Source organism: Neopsephotus bourkii, unplaced genomic scaffold, assembly GCF_033783945.1.
Source record: "Neopsephotus bourkii isolate Nb327-2 ecotype Australia unplaced genomic scaffold, CSIRO-AGI_Nbou_v1 NB_1542, whole genome shotgun sequence".
NCBI classification, from domain to species: domain Eukaryota; kingdom Metazoa; phylum Chordata; class Aves; order Psittaciformes; family Psittacidae; genus Neopsephotus; species Neopsephotus bourkii.
In genome coordinates, this window is record NW_026902018.1 from 4,802,120 (window position 1) to 4,818,607 (window position 16,488).

A 16,488-nucleotide genomic window follows, 5' to 3' on the forward strand; every position below is an offset into this window, starting at 1 on the left:
ACAAAGTGACGTTTTCAGAATGAGTATTTCCATAGACAGTCTTGTAACGGGAAACAAAGTTTCAGAAAATGCAGATGTGCAGTGAACTGCTCTTAAATCTGAATTTGTCTCATATAAATACTCAGCATTTTCACTTGGCTTTTGCTTCTTGTGTTTTCACCCTTCATAGCTACCCTGCTTTTGGCAGCTATGAGATCCTCTTGCAGCAGTGGAGCTGTCTGTAGTAGCTTTAACAGCTTTGTCTTTATCTTTCAGTTTTGTTGAAGTATTTAAACTCCGTGTACCAAATACTGAAGAGTCAATATTGTTACACCTATCTGTGCACTTCAGAACACTTAGCTTGCTCTCAAGTTCATGTTTTATGCATAAGCTCAAGATTCATATTTGGATAACCAAACCAGTAAGAGGCTAAATGTCAGTTACAAGCCCTTTGAAGAACTGTTTTTATTTAGCTAACCAAGCCTGCTCTGAAATAAATCTGAGGCAGCTCAGTGGTAGTGGATGAACTACCTACCTGAAACCACAGGGGTTAACAAAGTACTCTATTGGCCTGTAGTCCACATACCTGTTAATTAGTAACACAGCTAATACAGTCTCTCCAAATCAAACATCCTGAATTCGGACTTGGGGCATAAAAATTCCCACATCAGTAGCCTTCCAGTGACTGACTTATGATCACAAGGCCTTATCCATAATAGGGTTGTACTTTTTTCCCAGGATTCTGCTGGGTGCCACTAATGTGCTGGTTTTACTACTCATAAATTGCATCCTAATTTTTACTCCTTTTGCAATGTATTCCAGCTTCACCAATTATAACCAAAATATAATACACTGAAAATTTCTCGTCAGATACTTCTTGTTCAGGACTTCTTAAAGGCTACTGCATGTATATGTCTGTTACCATTTGTTTGTGCAAAGGAGCACTCCTAATTCTACTAACATTACTTATTAAATGCTTTCAAGTTACTTACTCAGTACATCAAAAACTGATGATAGAAAATCTTTCTCTTTAGCCAAAGTTTTTTATGATGCTTAAAGTAGATTCCTACTACCTCCACCACTAAGTAACAATGTCTTTCTACTGTTATTACACAGTTCTAGAACTTGAACAGTTCCTTTTCCTAACACCATGGCAGAGGTGCAGGATGTCTGTCTTAAGTGCAAAAGAAAATTGTGCTAGCTTTACATCAGTATTGATATTTCTACTCACTTCCACCCAGACAGGACTGGAGATCAGGACTTGTAGGAAATTGTGACGGATGAAATCTGAAGTAAGTGGCTATTCCTTACACTTTGGAGCACTCCTCAGCAAAGTGATTAAATCCATGTAAACCATGAAAGAATTAATAGGCCGCTAACAGTTTCACTTGATGGCTGAATACAGTAACTCTGGTTTAAGCCCAATATGTATATACTGTAGCATAAGAGCTAGAAAATGAGTTCCTGCCTTTTTACTTGTATTCCCTCTTCTTAATTGATTTCAGCTCTTCTTAGGTCTCTGAACTAATACCAGTGGCAAAATTTGGCTCAAATAATGATTCAGCATTTTAGTTATAATCCAATATACACTGTCAGATATTTACAGTTACCCACAAAATGCATGCCATTAGTGTAGATGCTTATTTTCTGCACTGGCTGAAGTTTAAAGTTTATATTTGGAATGGCTTCTGCAGAACCTGGCACATGGGGGTGGCATAATGCTCAGAGGTTTTGGCAAAAAGCAAGACTTATAGGTACAAATAAAATATCTTCACTTCTAGGGCAACACAGAGCTCTGAGCAGTCATCCTAGAGGATTTAGACAAAAGAGATTAAGTTTGTGGGACGAGGGAACAACATTAATAACTATTAATTCAAAACCAAATGCAGTGGCATAAATGCTGTATTTGTGTAAGGTGAATTTGGATAAATGTGTTTCATTCCTACAATACAGACCTGATGAGCCAGCAAGGTGGTTTTTTTTGTAATTTAATAGTGGTTTTAAGTTAATATTTTTTCCTTCCATAACACCCTGCTGAGCCTCAAATCCCTAGATTTTGGATGAAGATCAGCCCTTGATGCTTTGACAGAGAAACAGGTATTCTGCTTTTTTCCCCTCCTGTTTCTGTTTAGCTAAACCTATGCATGTATTACTAAGTGTTAAAGTTCATAAATTTGGTGCTGCTTTTTTTCTCATGTGCTTAATTTGAAAACAAACTCAGAGTGAATCAGGCTCTGGGGCCATATTTTAAAACTGCTGTCAAATGTGCAATGTTGAGGAAAAAAACCCCCAACAACAAACAAAACCCAACCAAACACAAAAACCAGACATACAATGCAAAATTAGATACATCATGAGGAAAAAAAGGTAAAGACAGCATTGTAATATAGTCCTATCAATGTCTATAAAGCCTCCCTTGTTTAAGATCCCACTGCAGTTCAGGAGCAAGGTCTCTGCAGGGGCAGTCCTGAGACAAGCAGCCAGCTGCCATGCAGGCTGCACAGGAAAGGGCCAGGAGCATCAAGTGTGGACGTCAGCTGTCTGTGTAGATGAACAGAATATCTTCATCAGTGCCATAACTTGTCCTGGCTTCCTCAAAGTTACTGATGCTGGTGCAGCACGTTCCTGTTGAGGAGGAACAAAATGTTACTAAGAATTCAGAAGAATTTGCCTGTGAAAAGCTCTTATACTGGGGTTAGCAGCCTCTACAAGGAGAAATAACTAGCATACAGACTAAAACTATCAGCTTAGGTTACAGCTTTACTCATGGGTTTCATTTTGATGCACCATGAAGCAAGCTTTACATGTAAATGCAGAACTAGGGGCCTGCTTCAATGGTGGCCTTAGCAATGCCAGGTTAATGGTTGGGTTTGGTGATCTCAAAGGTCCGTTCCAACCTCAACAATTCTTGATTCTGTGATCTTTTCAGCTCAAAGCCAGTGCTCATGGAAGTAATGCTGTAAATAGGTACTAAATTGCCCATTCTGTTATATTCTGCACATAGGAACAGTTCAGCATCTCTCACAAACATAGCTGAGAGCCAAACACGTTTGCTAGAATGAGTATCTCAATTCCTCAAGTAAATCACAGCACAAATACAGCACTGACATAATTAATGTGGCAAAACCCCTTCTGATAAATTGGTTAGCGATGTTTGAGCATAGGCACACTGTTAGAGGAGGTCCATCAGGTCCAGCTGTAGCTCTGTATTACAGACATCACTAAAATGATGGTTGATAATCCACCCAAAAGGAACAAGCTACTCACGGTCAGCATAGGCAGGGTTGTTGTAGTAAATAGTCCCTGAGGCTTTGTTGTAGCCACATAGCACAATGAAATGGCCCTGGTAGTCAGGATTCCTGCAGAAGCACTTCTGTCCAATGGGGAGGAAGCAGCAGTATTTGACAGGACTTGAGCAAAGGTCACACAACAGCAGGACAGCGTTCACTAGGACAATGGCTACGTGACCTTGAGACAGGTGGTTCTGAATGTCTTGAACAGTTACTGTGCTGCAGAAAAAAGATCAGGCATGTCTAAGTTCAGGGAAGAGACTGGTACGCAATGAAGTGTGTGGTGATGGACAGTACTTAAGACATGCAGTTGGCATGTTTTGTCACAGGTACAGCTTTTTGCTGTTAAACCCAGCCAGCTTTGCTACAAAGCCTGACAAAACCTGTGTCATTCAAGGCCTATTGATCTCATCGTTGCTGCTGAAGTGCACAGCAAGAGCTCTGGGTTCTGCAGTAACATCAATGTGATCTCTGAATGTATCAGATGCCCCAGAGAAGAGTTTTAAAGGAGCTGGCAACTCAGTAACCTGAGAGACTTCTGTTGTGGGAAAATCGTAAAGCGAACGTTCTCTCCTGCTCCTAGAAAAGCTTATTTCTTAAGCACCAAATCTTTACTGGCTGAGGGGTTAAAGATTGTACAATCACTAACCAATTAAGACGTGCCCAAATCTGCCTCTGTCCCACAGGAATACACTTCTCCCAGTTGCAGTTTTGGACTACCTGATGCTCTTGGGGCTTTACTGCTACAGTACCTCCTACAGAAAATGAGTATTAACCAAACATAACCTATAACCTTCTCTGTTAAATGCTGTCCCTCACTGAGGCATGTGCAGTCCATATGCATTAGAAGCTCATTCTTGGGATACATTTTAGATGTCCAGGCTGTGTGCACTGAACTCATGCTTTTTAATCTTTTTGACACCCAAGCCTCAGTACTGTGTCTACACAGGCAGACATGCCCTCTGTCCTTGCCTTGATCCAGGCCATGATCTTAAGATGGCTAATGCAGGATGGACTGACTGAACCTTCTGTCCTGTCACAGCTCTAGTTAAACAGTGCCAAAAAGACTGGTGTGTGTGTGTTAAAAAGGACACTGAAAACTCTGCTCAATGCAAGTTGCATTACAGCATTCAAATGACAGCTGTTGTGGCTGCCCTGCACCCTCTCTTCTTTCCCTGATCATTTACCCTTGACAACAGAGATCCAAATCCAGCTTCACTATAAAAAGGGATGCAACTCAAATTGAACATGGACACTTTGTTATTTCCCGTGTAGAACATCACTGTCAGCTGTGAAACAATTCTGTGGTTTTTCCTCCTCCCCTGGGTTTGCAGTTCCTCCATAGACGTTCCTTATTTCATCCTCCTCTTGGCAAAAGCTTGTTTGCAAGCTTTTTCTTTGCCTGTTTGTCTAGGAACAGAGAGCTATAATGTTTGCACAGCTCTGGGAACAATGGGCTGTGTGTCCACATAGCACTCTCCTTAGTTCTAGCAATGGCCAATTAGAGTGTTGTAGGCACTCCCTACTGGGTAATTTTAATGGATAATCCACTTCAAAACATAAACAATAGCCAAGTCCAGTCAGGATTTTCAAATAGTAATTCTGTGTCAGGTATTTTTCTTCAAACTTTGATATTAACTCTTGATGTCCACATTATTTGAGATGTATTTATTAGAAAGACTGTAATTCACCCCCCCCCCCAAAAAAAAAAAAAGGCTCAGGGCTTGATTTCAGTCTCTTTCACCAGTTTAGTTTTGACTCCAAGTAAAGGATAGGGCCCACAGACTCTCCAAAGACAAAGAAAAGAAAACAACAGGCTTACCACTTCTCCACCAGCACCTTGCAGGCTTTGGCTTGTGCAAAGAGCTGATTCACTCGATTCTCTTCTGTGTCAAAGTGCTTCCTGTAAAATGACTGTGGAGATAATAAAAGTTATGAACTGGAATGATGTTTCCCTTAGGTAATCCACCACTTAAAATCTCTGCTAGCAAGGGCCTGCATAAGCTGGAGATCTGGTTATGGAATAAGAGATCTCTCCCTTAGTTAACTGATAAGTGTAAAAGGATTCCTGCTCTGAATTGTTTAAATTCACTCCTGGTCAGTCACTGTAACTTCATCCAGTGGCTGTTCAGCTGCCTACATGAAAGAAGCCTGCCTGGTTCACACTGGGCAGGAGCTTGCCTTAGAAAAGCCATTGCTACTATGGACCCTCACTGGCCCACTTGCTGGCAGTCTTGAAGAGGCTGAGTTCCCCTCTCACCTCTAGAGGTGGTTCTTCCAGGTCAGGGCTGAGGCACGGTGGTGGGGAAAGGGTGGAAGCTAGCACTGCTGCTGCCCAGGCTGTACCTGTTCTGTAGATAGACAAAGGGCTTCAGTCTCCAGGCTGTCAAATAAGTGGAACCTTTCATGAGCACTACATGAAAACTTTTCCAAAATTCATGTTATGGAATCAAGGATGTGAAGTATGCGGGTTTGTATCCAGCATCGCCTTTGGAACTGATGTGGCAACAGGCAAACCTTGTTTACAGGGATTGTGGTTGACTGTCAGTAACACAGCAGAGCTTTTAGAGCGTGACACACAGGGCTTTTAAAGTTCTGCTGTCTCCCAATACATGAGAATACTAACCTGATTTTTGTAGCCCTTGTCCACTCCAAGTGTCTGGGTGCAAAACTTATGCTTGACACCAAAGTGCCGCATTAGGTAGGCCAGGTCAATAGTCCAGATACTCTTTGTTAACTGGAGTTCCTGGATGGCCTTCTGAAATTCGTCATTGTCCAAATGATTCAGATACCTATGGTATTAGGAAAGGCAGGGAAGGGAAGCACAGATCTTAAGAGAAGCAAAATGTGTCCTGTAGCCCAAGCTTCCACATCACAGGACGTAAAAACCAAAACAATGGGCTTGGCTAATAAAAACCAAAAAGAAAACAACCCACAAAGGAGCCACAGATTTAAGGGAAGGGAAGGGAGTAGGGAATGTTTAACGGATTTATTGCTGACTTTTTAAAATTGGAAATGTATGTGTATCTTGACTGATTTATAATGACAGAAGTGTACAGGTGCTGTACAATAAGCAAGCTATTCTGAGCAAGTATAGAACGCTGTCCTGACGGGCTTACAGTCTAAACGTACAAGCATATTAGAGCAAACACAGAAAGAAGTGTTAAGGACTAAAACTTGCTTCACGCAATAGATGGATTTCAAAAGGAGGAACTGTAAAGGAAGTCAGTAAATATTCAAAGGAATCTTTGTCTTAGGCACTGATGGCACAAAAGGCAACATAGGGGAGATGAAGTCAGGAGAAGGGTTGGGACAGGCTGCAGAGGGGTAGGGAAAGGCAGTTACAGAGAGTTCTAGAAGTCAGAAAACAAATGGAAGTAAATGGGAAAAAAAAAAAGGGAGGGACTGGAATTGAGGATACAGGGTAAATGAGGCTGTATCAGCAGGGTGAGAAGATTAATCTTGGAAGCTGAGGTTTGGACAGACTGGAGTGGCAAAGAGGTAAAGGGAAGAGAGGCAGAGGTTACAGTAGTCAAGATGGGAAATTACCAGCACACGGACTAACGTCTTGGCAGAAGGGATGGAGAGAAATGAAAATCTTCTGCTTCATATCTACTAAGTGGACATCTAAATAGGTATTTCTCCTGCACCTAAGCTCATGTTCCTCTGTGGAAGGAAAGAGGAGTTCAGCAGGACAGCTACTAGTTCAAAAAAAGAAAAACCAAAACAAAACCAAAAACCACCCCAAAGGGCAATACAGTGCATTGTTTTGAGTTGAATCTACTCCTGGAACAAAAACATTCACCCACAGACTGGGGGCTCAGCAGAACGGAGCAAGTATGTACTCGTAAACTGGGCTATGCCTACCCATCATTTGGGAACAACAGAAGGGAGGCAGGTGAATTGCTGTGCTATGCAGCTGGCCTGAATTCTAACAGCAGGAAAGAGGAATAACTTTTTATCAGCTTATGCATGCTGACCTGTACAGTTCTTACAGGTATTTTGCATCTGTCAGAACTGGCAGTTATTCAAAAGGGTCTTAAGTTAAGCTTAGTTTCAATTTTCCCTTGCTCCTGCTGGAAAGCTGTGCCAGGCCCAGCAGCAGTAATTCTCTGAGGGTACCTGAGAGTATGTGTGTACTCTTGTAAGGCTAAATTCAACGCACAGCTGCTTCACCACACCTCTTCTCCCTAGACATTGCTTCCCACTACCCCATCCCATGGGATGGCACTTCCCACCCATCCAAGCCAAGAGAGTCACTTACTGCAGCACCATCCTGGAGCAGGCCAGCCCACAGTCCCAGTGGTAGAGCTGCTGAATGACTGGCACTTTCAGCTGGATACAGTCAACTGCAGTGAAAACACCCCAGTGTGAGTAAAACACGGAAAATGTCAGTGCAGGCAGGAACGGGGTTTCCATACCTTGGCATTCAAACACAGCTTGTCCTCAGCACTATGGCTGTGGGAACTTGGGAGCATGTTTTTACTTTATGTGATTGGCAGGTATTTGTGTCTTTCTGAGAGGGATGTAGGTTTGGTACTTATGTACAGTTAAGTGGTTGGTTTAATCTTGTACTCCTTTATTGTTCCATGCCTGGATTGCTCTGCTGTATGATACACCCCCTTCTCCTTTGGAAGTTTCATGTTATTCCTGGTGGGGTGGCATCCCACCAGTCCACACTAGGAAGGCATATCCTCTCCTAAATAATAGTAGGTAAGGCACAGGTATTAATCCTTTCTCTTCTGTCTGAATCTATTTCTGTGCCACAAAAGGAGTTAAACCAAACTCTGAGAAAACAGACACAACCAAGATCTCCAGGTACTGATTTCCCACAGCCCCACAGATTTGAGCCTTTTCTGCAGCTGTCTTTTTCCTCAGGGACTGCAATTTGCTTTGAGTGATTCCAGGTTAACAAAGCTCACAAATGGCACCAGTTGCCTTTGGATTAACTCCCTCAACAAAGGGAGAGGGGAGGAAGAACAATCTCTACCAAAAAGTCCCAAAATGCCGTAACTCCTTCCCTCTGCCACAGTTCTTATTTTTATAGGGTTGGCAGTGTGGTGGCTTCCATTTCAGAAATGCCCTTGGGCTCGATGGGCTTGAAGAGCTCTGCCTATTAGTGCTGCTTCAGCATCAATCCAAGTGAGTTAATCATAAAGGGTTTTTCTCAGTAACCTCACCTCTGATCTAGAGAAGACCTTTGAAAAGTTCTGGTAACACAAGGCCAGCTATATTTTAAGATAGGAATAAAACCACATTTGACATCATGTGGACCGCTCTAGTTTTGATGCAATTTTATAACTAAAATGTTTTAGATAATGTTGCTTGTAATTTTTTGTTACTTTTAACAGAGCTACCCACCTACAGTAGGGACAAGCCAATTCCCGACTCTTTTCCGAACGCTTTTTCATGGTTGTGCCACTGTTTAATGTTGACTTTGACGTCTGGCATACCACTGGTACATTCAATTGTTTTGATTAATTTAGTTAAGTATCCCAAAGAAAAAATGAAAACCCAGGTCCCAGATTCTCCTCAGTATTTTGTCATTTTTCCTTGGCGTGTGTCATAGTTTAACCCCAGATGGCAGCCGAGTACCACGCACGATTCTGTCCCCTTTCTGTAATTACCCAAGATTTGTTATTACTGTCGAGTGCCAGGTTTCATTGAAGAGGTGCATATTTTCTATACGAAGACTTAAAAGGGTAATAACTTTTAACTTGCTTGTATATTCAGCTTCCAGTTACCCTGTTTCCCAACACACCCCGACTTCTTCAGTGATGCCTGTGGACTGTCCTAAGATAAGACACAAGCCCGTGTCCCCTGTGGCCGTGAGTAACACCGCCTCTCTGCTTCGCCAGCTCCTCGGAGCAGCGAACTTAGAGCGAACTTACCGGAGCCGGTAACTCTACGTTGCTGCTGGCAAAACCCGCGGCTCCAGGAGGGCGGAGACCGGCCGGGCCTCCGAAGGGACCACACCAGCCACTAACATGCGGGGTGAGCCGGGCCGAGCCCAGGGCTGCCTCCCCGGCCCAAGTCGGCGCGCAGCCCATCCCGCCGCCCGATTCCAGCCCCAGCTCTGCCCGGCGCGCACTGACCTGGCGGCGGCTCCCCGTGCTCCCCGGGGCTCTTCATGGTGGCGGTGGCGGCGGCGGCTCCTGCCGCCCGCTCACTGCCGGCTCCACCGAGCCGGCCCCCGCCGCGGCGCGGCCCAGGGCCCCGGCATGCTTCGGCGCGGCGCTGGCTCCTCCCGGCCGCGGAGGCGGGCACGGAGGCGGGGGCTGCGGGGGACCGGGCCCCGGGGCGTCTGCCCCGCGCCGTCGCGGCGGTGTTGGCGGCGGTCGTCGGGCGCGCGGGTGGGTACGAGCATGACACGGCGGGCGGGGGACCGGCAGCCGGGGAGCGGCCTGAGGCGGGTGGGGGACCCGGGGGGCGCGGCGACGGCCAGCCCTGCCCCGGGGCGGATCCCCGCCTGGCTGGAACAGGCAGGGCCGGAACCCGGTGTTCGGTCGGGTCGGGTGGGAAGGGAAGGTCCGTGCCGCCACCTTCCGCTTCCGGCGCGCGGGGCACGGCGGGACGCTGGAGGAGCCATTAGTGGTGAGCGCGGGCCCGCACTGAGGTGGGTGTTGAGTGGTGGGGTTTGCGGGCATGTGCCTGATTCGTGTCGCTGTAGCTTCCTTGGGACGCCCCAGGCCTGAGGTAGTGAAGGCACGGCGGGGTGGCCACCGGCCGCGGGGGCTGTGCTCGGGTTCTTGCGGGGACGGAGCTCCTCAGGGCTGGGGCCCTTTTCTCCCCTGGGGTGGGGCTAGGGCTGGGGTCTGTAGGTGAAGGGGGTCGTGCCAGGGCCGGGGGGATGATGTGAGCTGGGCGTAGAGGAGCCCGTTCCTTGCGTGGTGTGGGATGAGCTGCGAGCGCGGCGGGGCAGGGTGAGTGCACCGTTATGTACCTGCACCTGTTTCTGCTTGAGGGGTGCGTGGCTGTACCTGTGTTCCGTTACCTGGTATTTGCAAGGGAGTTTTCTACACCTGGAAACCACCCACTTTTGCTCATCTCGAGTAATTTCTTCCCATGAGCATCTTCCTAAGCAAGTTCCATCAGTGTGTTGCCAAAGAAAGCATACAGTGTGTTTGAGCAAGAGAGAAAATTACTTTATAATGAGAGAGATCATAGCTTGTGTAGGCAAAATCTAGTCTACAGCTTGCTTTGTAATCATGTCTCTTGTTTTTTCTTGTCTCAGGTGTAGAGCCACAGCACCGCAAGCATGTCGATCGGAGTGCCTATTAAAGTCCTGCATGAGGCCGAAGGCCATATCGTGACATGTGAAACCAATACAGGAGAAGTTTACCGAGGCAAACTTATTGAAGCTGAAGACAACATGAATTGTCAGGTACCCCTGCTTCAGGAGGATGAAGGGAGGGCTCTCTGCTCTGTGCCTGGAAAGGCTGATAGCTAAATTGTAGGCAGCATGATTAAAAGACAGTTGCTTTTGTAGTTAGGATAAAGCAAACTATTGCTGTGTGTATACTGTCTTACTGTAGCAAAATGGATTCAGGATTACTGAGTGCTCTGAAGAGATCAGAGCTTATTCTTTCCAATTTTAGAGTTTAATTGGGTAATTCTGTTAATAATATTAGGGTTCTTAAGGTTCTGTTCTGTGAACAGTGTTTCTGGTGGACTTCCTTGTTTAAAGACACTGAGCATAAGAATAAGCAAACTTTGATTTAAGCAATTAAAGCTCTTTTTTTTGATGCATATTGCTTTAGTCATCCCAAGAGGGCTTAATTTTGATTGACTTTAGGCAAGGTATTGTTGAAATCAAAATGCTTCCTTGATAGTTAGGACTAGACTAGACTAAACAATCGGTTTCATTAAAACCGATTCAATATGAGGAAACAAAATTAACAAAGTTGATAAAACTGAATCATCAACTGTGGAGAAAGTATGAGTCATGGGTCTGTTTGAATAGCAGCACTTACAGGAATATGTTTAAATGGTCCTGGATTCTTGCATCACAGCTCCAGGTGAGAAAGCAGTATGCTTGGAAAGTCTTTGGCTTTGGTACCTGAATCCTGACTGTGTATTCTGCAGGCAAGGGAAATAGGATCACGGGCTGTATTAAAGGCCTCTGTGAGCACTGCCTTATTTTTACTTTCCAGATGTCCAACATAACGGTGACGTACAGAGACGGACGAGTGGCACAGCTGGAACAGGTCTACATCAGAGGCAGCAAGATACGGTTTCTCATTTTACCAGATATGTTGAAGAACGCTCCTATGCTAAAGAGCATGAAGAATAAAAACCAGGGCTCTGGAGCTGGGCGAGGAAAAGCAGCTATTCTCAAAGCTCAAGGTATGTAGTTTGTTTATGGGTTCCTCTTCCCCATTTTGCTGTAGAAGACCTGGAAAATTCTTATCTCTGTCACTGAGGACATGTAAGCTGGAGGAAACAGAGATTAAGGGTTCATACAGGCACAGCTGCAGGTTGGCAGAGAAGAGATTCAGAGCAGCCCTGTGGAGAAGGACTTGGGGGTGTTGGTTGATGAGAAAATGAACATAAGCCAGCTTCAGTGTGTGCTTGCAGCCCAGAAAGCCAACTGTGTCCTGGGCTGCATCAAAAGGAGCGTGACCAACAGGTCGAAGGAGGTGATCCTGCCCCTTTACTCTGCTCTCGTGAGACCTCACCTGGAGTACTGTGTGCAGTTCTGGTGTCCTCAACATAAAAAGGACATGGAACTGTTGGAACAAGTCCAGAGGAGGCCACGAGGATGATCAGGGGACTGGAGCACCTCCTGTACGAAGATCGGCAGAGAAAGTTGGGGCTCTTCAGCCTGGAGAAGAGAAGGCTGCGTGGAGACCTTGTAGCAGCCTTCCAGTATCTGACGGGGGCCTATAGGGATGCTGGGGAGGGACTCTTCATTAGGGACTGTAGTGACAGGACAAGGGGTAACGGGTTAAAACTTAAACAGGGGAAGTTTAGATTGTACATAAGGAAGAAGTTCTTTTCTATTAGGGTGGTGAGGCACTGGAATGGGTTGCCCAGGGAGGTTGTGAATGCTCCAGTCCCTGGCAGTGTTCACGGCCAGGTTGGACAGAGTCTTGGGTGACAAGGTTTAGTGTGAGGAGTCCCTGGCCATGGCAGGGGGTTGGAATTGGATGATCTTACGGTTCTTTCCAACCCTAACTATTCTATGATACGTTGTTTTTCTGCATATTTCATCTTATGGTAGGAGTCAGGACTCCCAACTGTCCAATTACTTGAATGTGTAATATTGATGCTACAATAATTTAGATACAGTGAGTATCCTTATTAAACAGGGGCTTTATATAAAACGTTGCCTTCTGTTTTCTAGTGATTGTGGCCACTAGCTGTTTGGAATATGTAGGGAAGGATTCAGGAGTTCTTGATAAGCTTTCGAGAAAAACAAACTGATATTAAGATAGCACTTAACCTACTGAGAAGCTGTAATTACTAGCCATTCTGTATCTCACTCTCATTTGTACCTCTCTTGGGAGAACAATGTAGTTATAACAAGATCGAGTAATAATTATGGGCTGCAAAGTCCTTGGTTAACTTTAGCAAATGCCTTGAGTTTATATGGGGAAGTAAAATCCGCTGAAATATTCAGAGTTGTGTTGCAACACCTACAAAGAGTGTGGGGTTTTAAATCTCTTGGGCATACAGATTTGTGTGTCATCTTAGAAGGAACACAAAGTGCATAAGTATTCATCTGTTCTAAGTAGCAAGTCTGTGTAACCATTAGTTCTGGTTCTTATCGCAAACTTTCTTGCTGTCACAGCACTTTCTGAACTTCATAGGACAGCCTCGTTTCCTTGCTTGTAAGCCAGAGACTGAGTGTTGCTTATGTTTTGCTTGTCAGTTGAGATGAATAAGCAGTTATATCAAATTCATGTCATCCTTGATGTTTTCTTTCCTCAGTGGCTGCCAGAGGAAGAGGCCGTGGGATGGGCCGTGGCAACATCTTCCAGAAGCGAAGATAATTTTGGTCTTGAGCGACACTTTTTTTCCACTGGGGGTATTAACTTGGTTACGCATGTATTGGTGTCAGTCTTGCTTAATAAATGTTTCTGACAAAAACTTGTCTGCTCTTGCATGACAGGACTCCTCCTGGGCAAATACATTGTAGATCAATTGCAAATTTGAAAAGGCTTTGGAAAATAGTGGACTCGATTTTTACACTTGACTATCTTGTGTGATGCATTGACTTTTAAAGATCACATTTCCTGTTTCTTGTGTAGTGCTGTTGTCATCCGTTCTCTCAAGAATGGGAATGTACTTTTCATGAAGAATTTTTAAACAGTACCTTTTAAAGTTGTATTAGCAGCTGCTTTTATGGGAAACACAGTGAAACAAAGTCAGCTTCCCGAGAAGCAAAGCGCTATGTTCTTTTGCTTTATATGAACCTACAGCAGGTAGAGGTCCGTCCATCTTCAGATCTCTACTTTGAGCTTGTATTCTTGTGTTTCTTAGCTTTCTTTTTGGATACAGGGATAATTTTTTCATTAGGAACACACAGCTTTGATAGCCTGAGTCCAGATTTGGCGTGAAAATTTTGAGTTCTTAGTATTTTTTTTTCCCCTCTGCCTGGGAAAAGAAGACAATATAAAATAAGCATTTTCAAGGATGAATTTGACATGTTTTGTAAACTTGTAATGCAGGTATATAGGAAAAGTCTTATAAATGGTTATCCATTAAATACAACTCAATACAATTGCTAATCTGAACAAAATTTAGGATCAACCCCATCTCTTGGTCTTAATAGTCATATAGATCATCAGCTGACCTGCAGGAAGCCAAATGTAGTTGAGTAACTGAAGGGTTTTTTTGCTTAAAGTGTAGCGTGACTGTTCTTACTGACTTAGATGGTTGAGAAGTGTAAGATTTATGTACCTTATATGCTTGCATACAATCGGCTATCAGTCTGTACTTGTACAGAACAGCTAGTCTTGCTCTTATGCAGTGAAGATTCTCCTGTGTGTGCAGACATGAAAGTTGAACTTATGTATTAATTTGTTGAATTGTCTGTAAATAAAGCTGTACACCATTAGGAAAATCCTGCTACATGTTCTTCTGGGTCATCATGATCCTAAACATTTGCATTATAAAGCTCCTAAAATGTGATTAAGATATGCTTGAGCTTAATTATAAAAACATTGTCGTCTTACTCCTAGATTGAGGAATTTGTCCAAACAACAGGACAGTTTTCACAAAGCCCCGCTTCAAAATGTGGCATATGAGCCATGTTCCCACAGCAGTAGTGCTTTCCTGAAGTCAGTATTTCCAACTTAAAAATTAGCAATTTGGGCCTTTAGTAATGATATTAAACACTTCTTTTGGAAATGTGTCATTCTCCAAACTGATGGTCACTCAGGAGAGAATTGTGACTGGCGTTAGTTCATCAGGTAATTTCTGAGAGTCTGTGTAAGATACAGGCAAGTAAAACTGCACTGGTCTGTATACAAACTACAACCTTTCTCATCACTAGTAATAGCAGCTCTTTGTATTGTTTGGAATTCTTAAATAAGTTTGGTTCCAGCTCTTCCTGTGGGAAAGAAGACATTCTCACAGGATTTCTTCTCCATGCTTAAGGCCTCTGAATTTCACAAGACTTTTCTGAGAAAGACCATCTTAACATCAACCTGAAGCCGAAATCCATTTTGAGTCTGTACTAGATGCCCACTGGGACTGATTGGTTTTAACACACAGAGAAAACAATTCCATCTTGTTGGTTTGTACCATGGTCTTCATAGGAAGAACTGAACTATCTGCTTCTAGTATCCCATGCTAATGCCTGGGATCTCTGGAGATGGGTTGGTAGGTAAGAATAGGTACTTGTTGACATTCACTGGCTTTCCTTGTTGCCAGTAGTATATGGTGGTATATTCTGGCTGTTTGAAATACGTGTTTTATTTTCAGTCTGTTAACTGTCTTACTGCTTTTCATACATCAGGCTTGGATTGTGCCGCTAGCCAAGTTGGAATTCTTGTACAATGGAGTTACGGTGAAGAGGAAGACCAGGAATGCCACAATACAAATACTTGCTGTATAATGAGTCAAGTATCTGCTGCAAGATTTTATAAGGATGTTTCTTCAGCAGCTAGAACTGCCTCCTCCTCTGAAGCAAACACCTAATAGAAACCTGAGATTAATTAGTGCAACAATTAATTGCCATAAATAGTGTCAGATGGAGTGTGTGTGTGGAAGGATGGCAAGCTGTTCTGCTTAAAGGGTGTCAGCTTGGCCATGGCTGGGTGACAAACGAAGTTACTGCTGCCTTGTTAAGTAATGAGAGACAAGAGGTGCACTTGCAGTTTGAGCAAAGAGACCTTACTTTGCCAGATCTCCTTGGCTCTGGCTTCTGCTGGGTCTCCCTGTAACCTCTTAAGGAAACCAGGGGTGAGGATTGCCACATCTTTTTCTTTTGCTGGGACTATCCAGTACTTCCCAGCCCTCAAAGCTCTGCATCCTTTTTCAGTAAAGCCACCAGAAAGAACTATAAATATGTGGGAAAATACGTAAGCCACAGATGGGGAGCTTGCCTAGAAGTATTTTTGGGAAGAGATTCAACATTTTGGCAAAGCTGCAAATCTGGCCCACGGGCTTTGTGTCTCCGTGTTTCCTTCTGACTGTTAAACAGCATGCATCCTTTCCTGAAGGTTAGGTGCTGGCAGAGGGAAATGACAGCACATTTTGACCACTGACTTCTGACGTTTCTAACCCTCTGTATGAGTGACTGCCACTGAGCACACAGCCATGAAACTTGTTCTTGAACTTTGTTTTTTTCCTGCCTTAGCTTTGAAGCTTTCTTTAAAGCTTGTAACATCTCTATGTTAGCTTTGAAGAAGGTACTAGATTTTGCATAAAGGAAAAGCTTTGCAATTAGGTTGAGGCTGAGTCTAGGATGAACTGTTCACCCTCTTCAGAAAGGTAATGTGAATTACTGTTGAGAAATTTGAAGTTTCCAACTGAAAAATTTAAGAAAATTTAAGGAAAAAAATAGAAAATTAAATTAGAAAAAAATTATTATTTAAAAAAATTAGAACTGTAAGCCCCACCACGGCAAACATATCTCTTAGCAGTTTCTAACCGTATTAAATGATGTGCTAGTTTGTTACAGGCTGCTTTGAAGATCCTGTGTGTGAAGTGTGGTTTATCCTTACTTCGCAGTGTGCTGCGTCTAAATTTCCTGTGCGTAAATGATGTT

The 16,488-nt window shown here is 43.9% G+C and overlaps 2 protein-coding genes across 6 annotated transcripts; one reads left to right on the forward strand and one right to left on the reverse strand.

Moving 5' to 3' along the window:
* Positions 1 to 1,208: 1,208 nt before the first annotated feature.
* On the reverse strand, positions 1,209 to 9,522 carry GUCD1 (guanylyl cyclase domain containing 1). 2 transcript variants are annotated; one of them, XM_061370705.1, is made up of 6 exons: positions 9,365 to 9,522; positions 7,534 to 7,618; positions 5,896 to 6,061; positions 5,092 to 5,183; positions 3,247 to 3,488; positions 1,209 to 2,604 (listed from the first exon to the last, which is right to left on the reverse strand). In XM_061370705.1, the coding sequence occupies exons 1-6, from the start codon at positions 9,399 to 9,401 to the stop codon at positions 2,513 to 2,515; spliced, it is 714 nt and encodes a 237-aa protein (XP_061226689.1). In that variant the 5' UTR covers positions 9,402 to 9,522; the 3' UTR covers positions 1,209 to 2,512. The 2 variants fall into 2 exon arrangements, with proteins under 2 accessions (XP_061226689.1, XP_061226688.1); XM_061370704.1 differs by lacking the exon at positions 9,365 to 9,522 and having other exon boundaries at positions 7,534 to 8,798.
* SNRPD3 (small nuclear ribonucleoprotein D3 polypeptide) lies at positions 9,500 to 14,146 on the forward strand. Of its 4 annotated transcripts, none has more exons than XM_061370706.1 (4): positions 9,500 to 9,622; positions 10,504 to 10,653; positions 11,423 to 11,615; positions 13,203 to 14,145. In XM_061370706.1, the coding sequence occupies exons 2-4, from the start codon at positions 10,528 to 10,530 to the stop codon at positions 13,262 to 13,264; spliced, it is 381 nt and encodes a 126-aa protein (XP_061226690.1). In that variant the 5' UTR covers positions 9,500 to 9,622; positions 10,504 to 10,527; the 3' UTR covers positions 13,265 to 14,145. The 4 variants fall into 4 exon arrangements, with proteins under 4 accessions (XP_061226690.1, XP_061226693.1, XP_061226692.1 ...); XM_061370709.1 differs by lacking the exon at positions 9,500 to 9,622 and adding an exon at positions 9,785 to 9,891 and having other exon boundaries at positions 13,203 to 14,146; XM_061370708.1 differs by lacking the exon at positions 9,500 to 9,622 and adding an exon at positions 9,787 to 9,884 and having other exon boundaries at positions 13,203 to 14,146.
* The last annotated feature ends 2,342 nt before the right edge of the window (positions 14,147 to 16,488 follow it).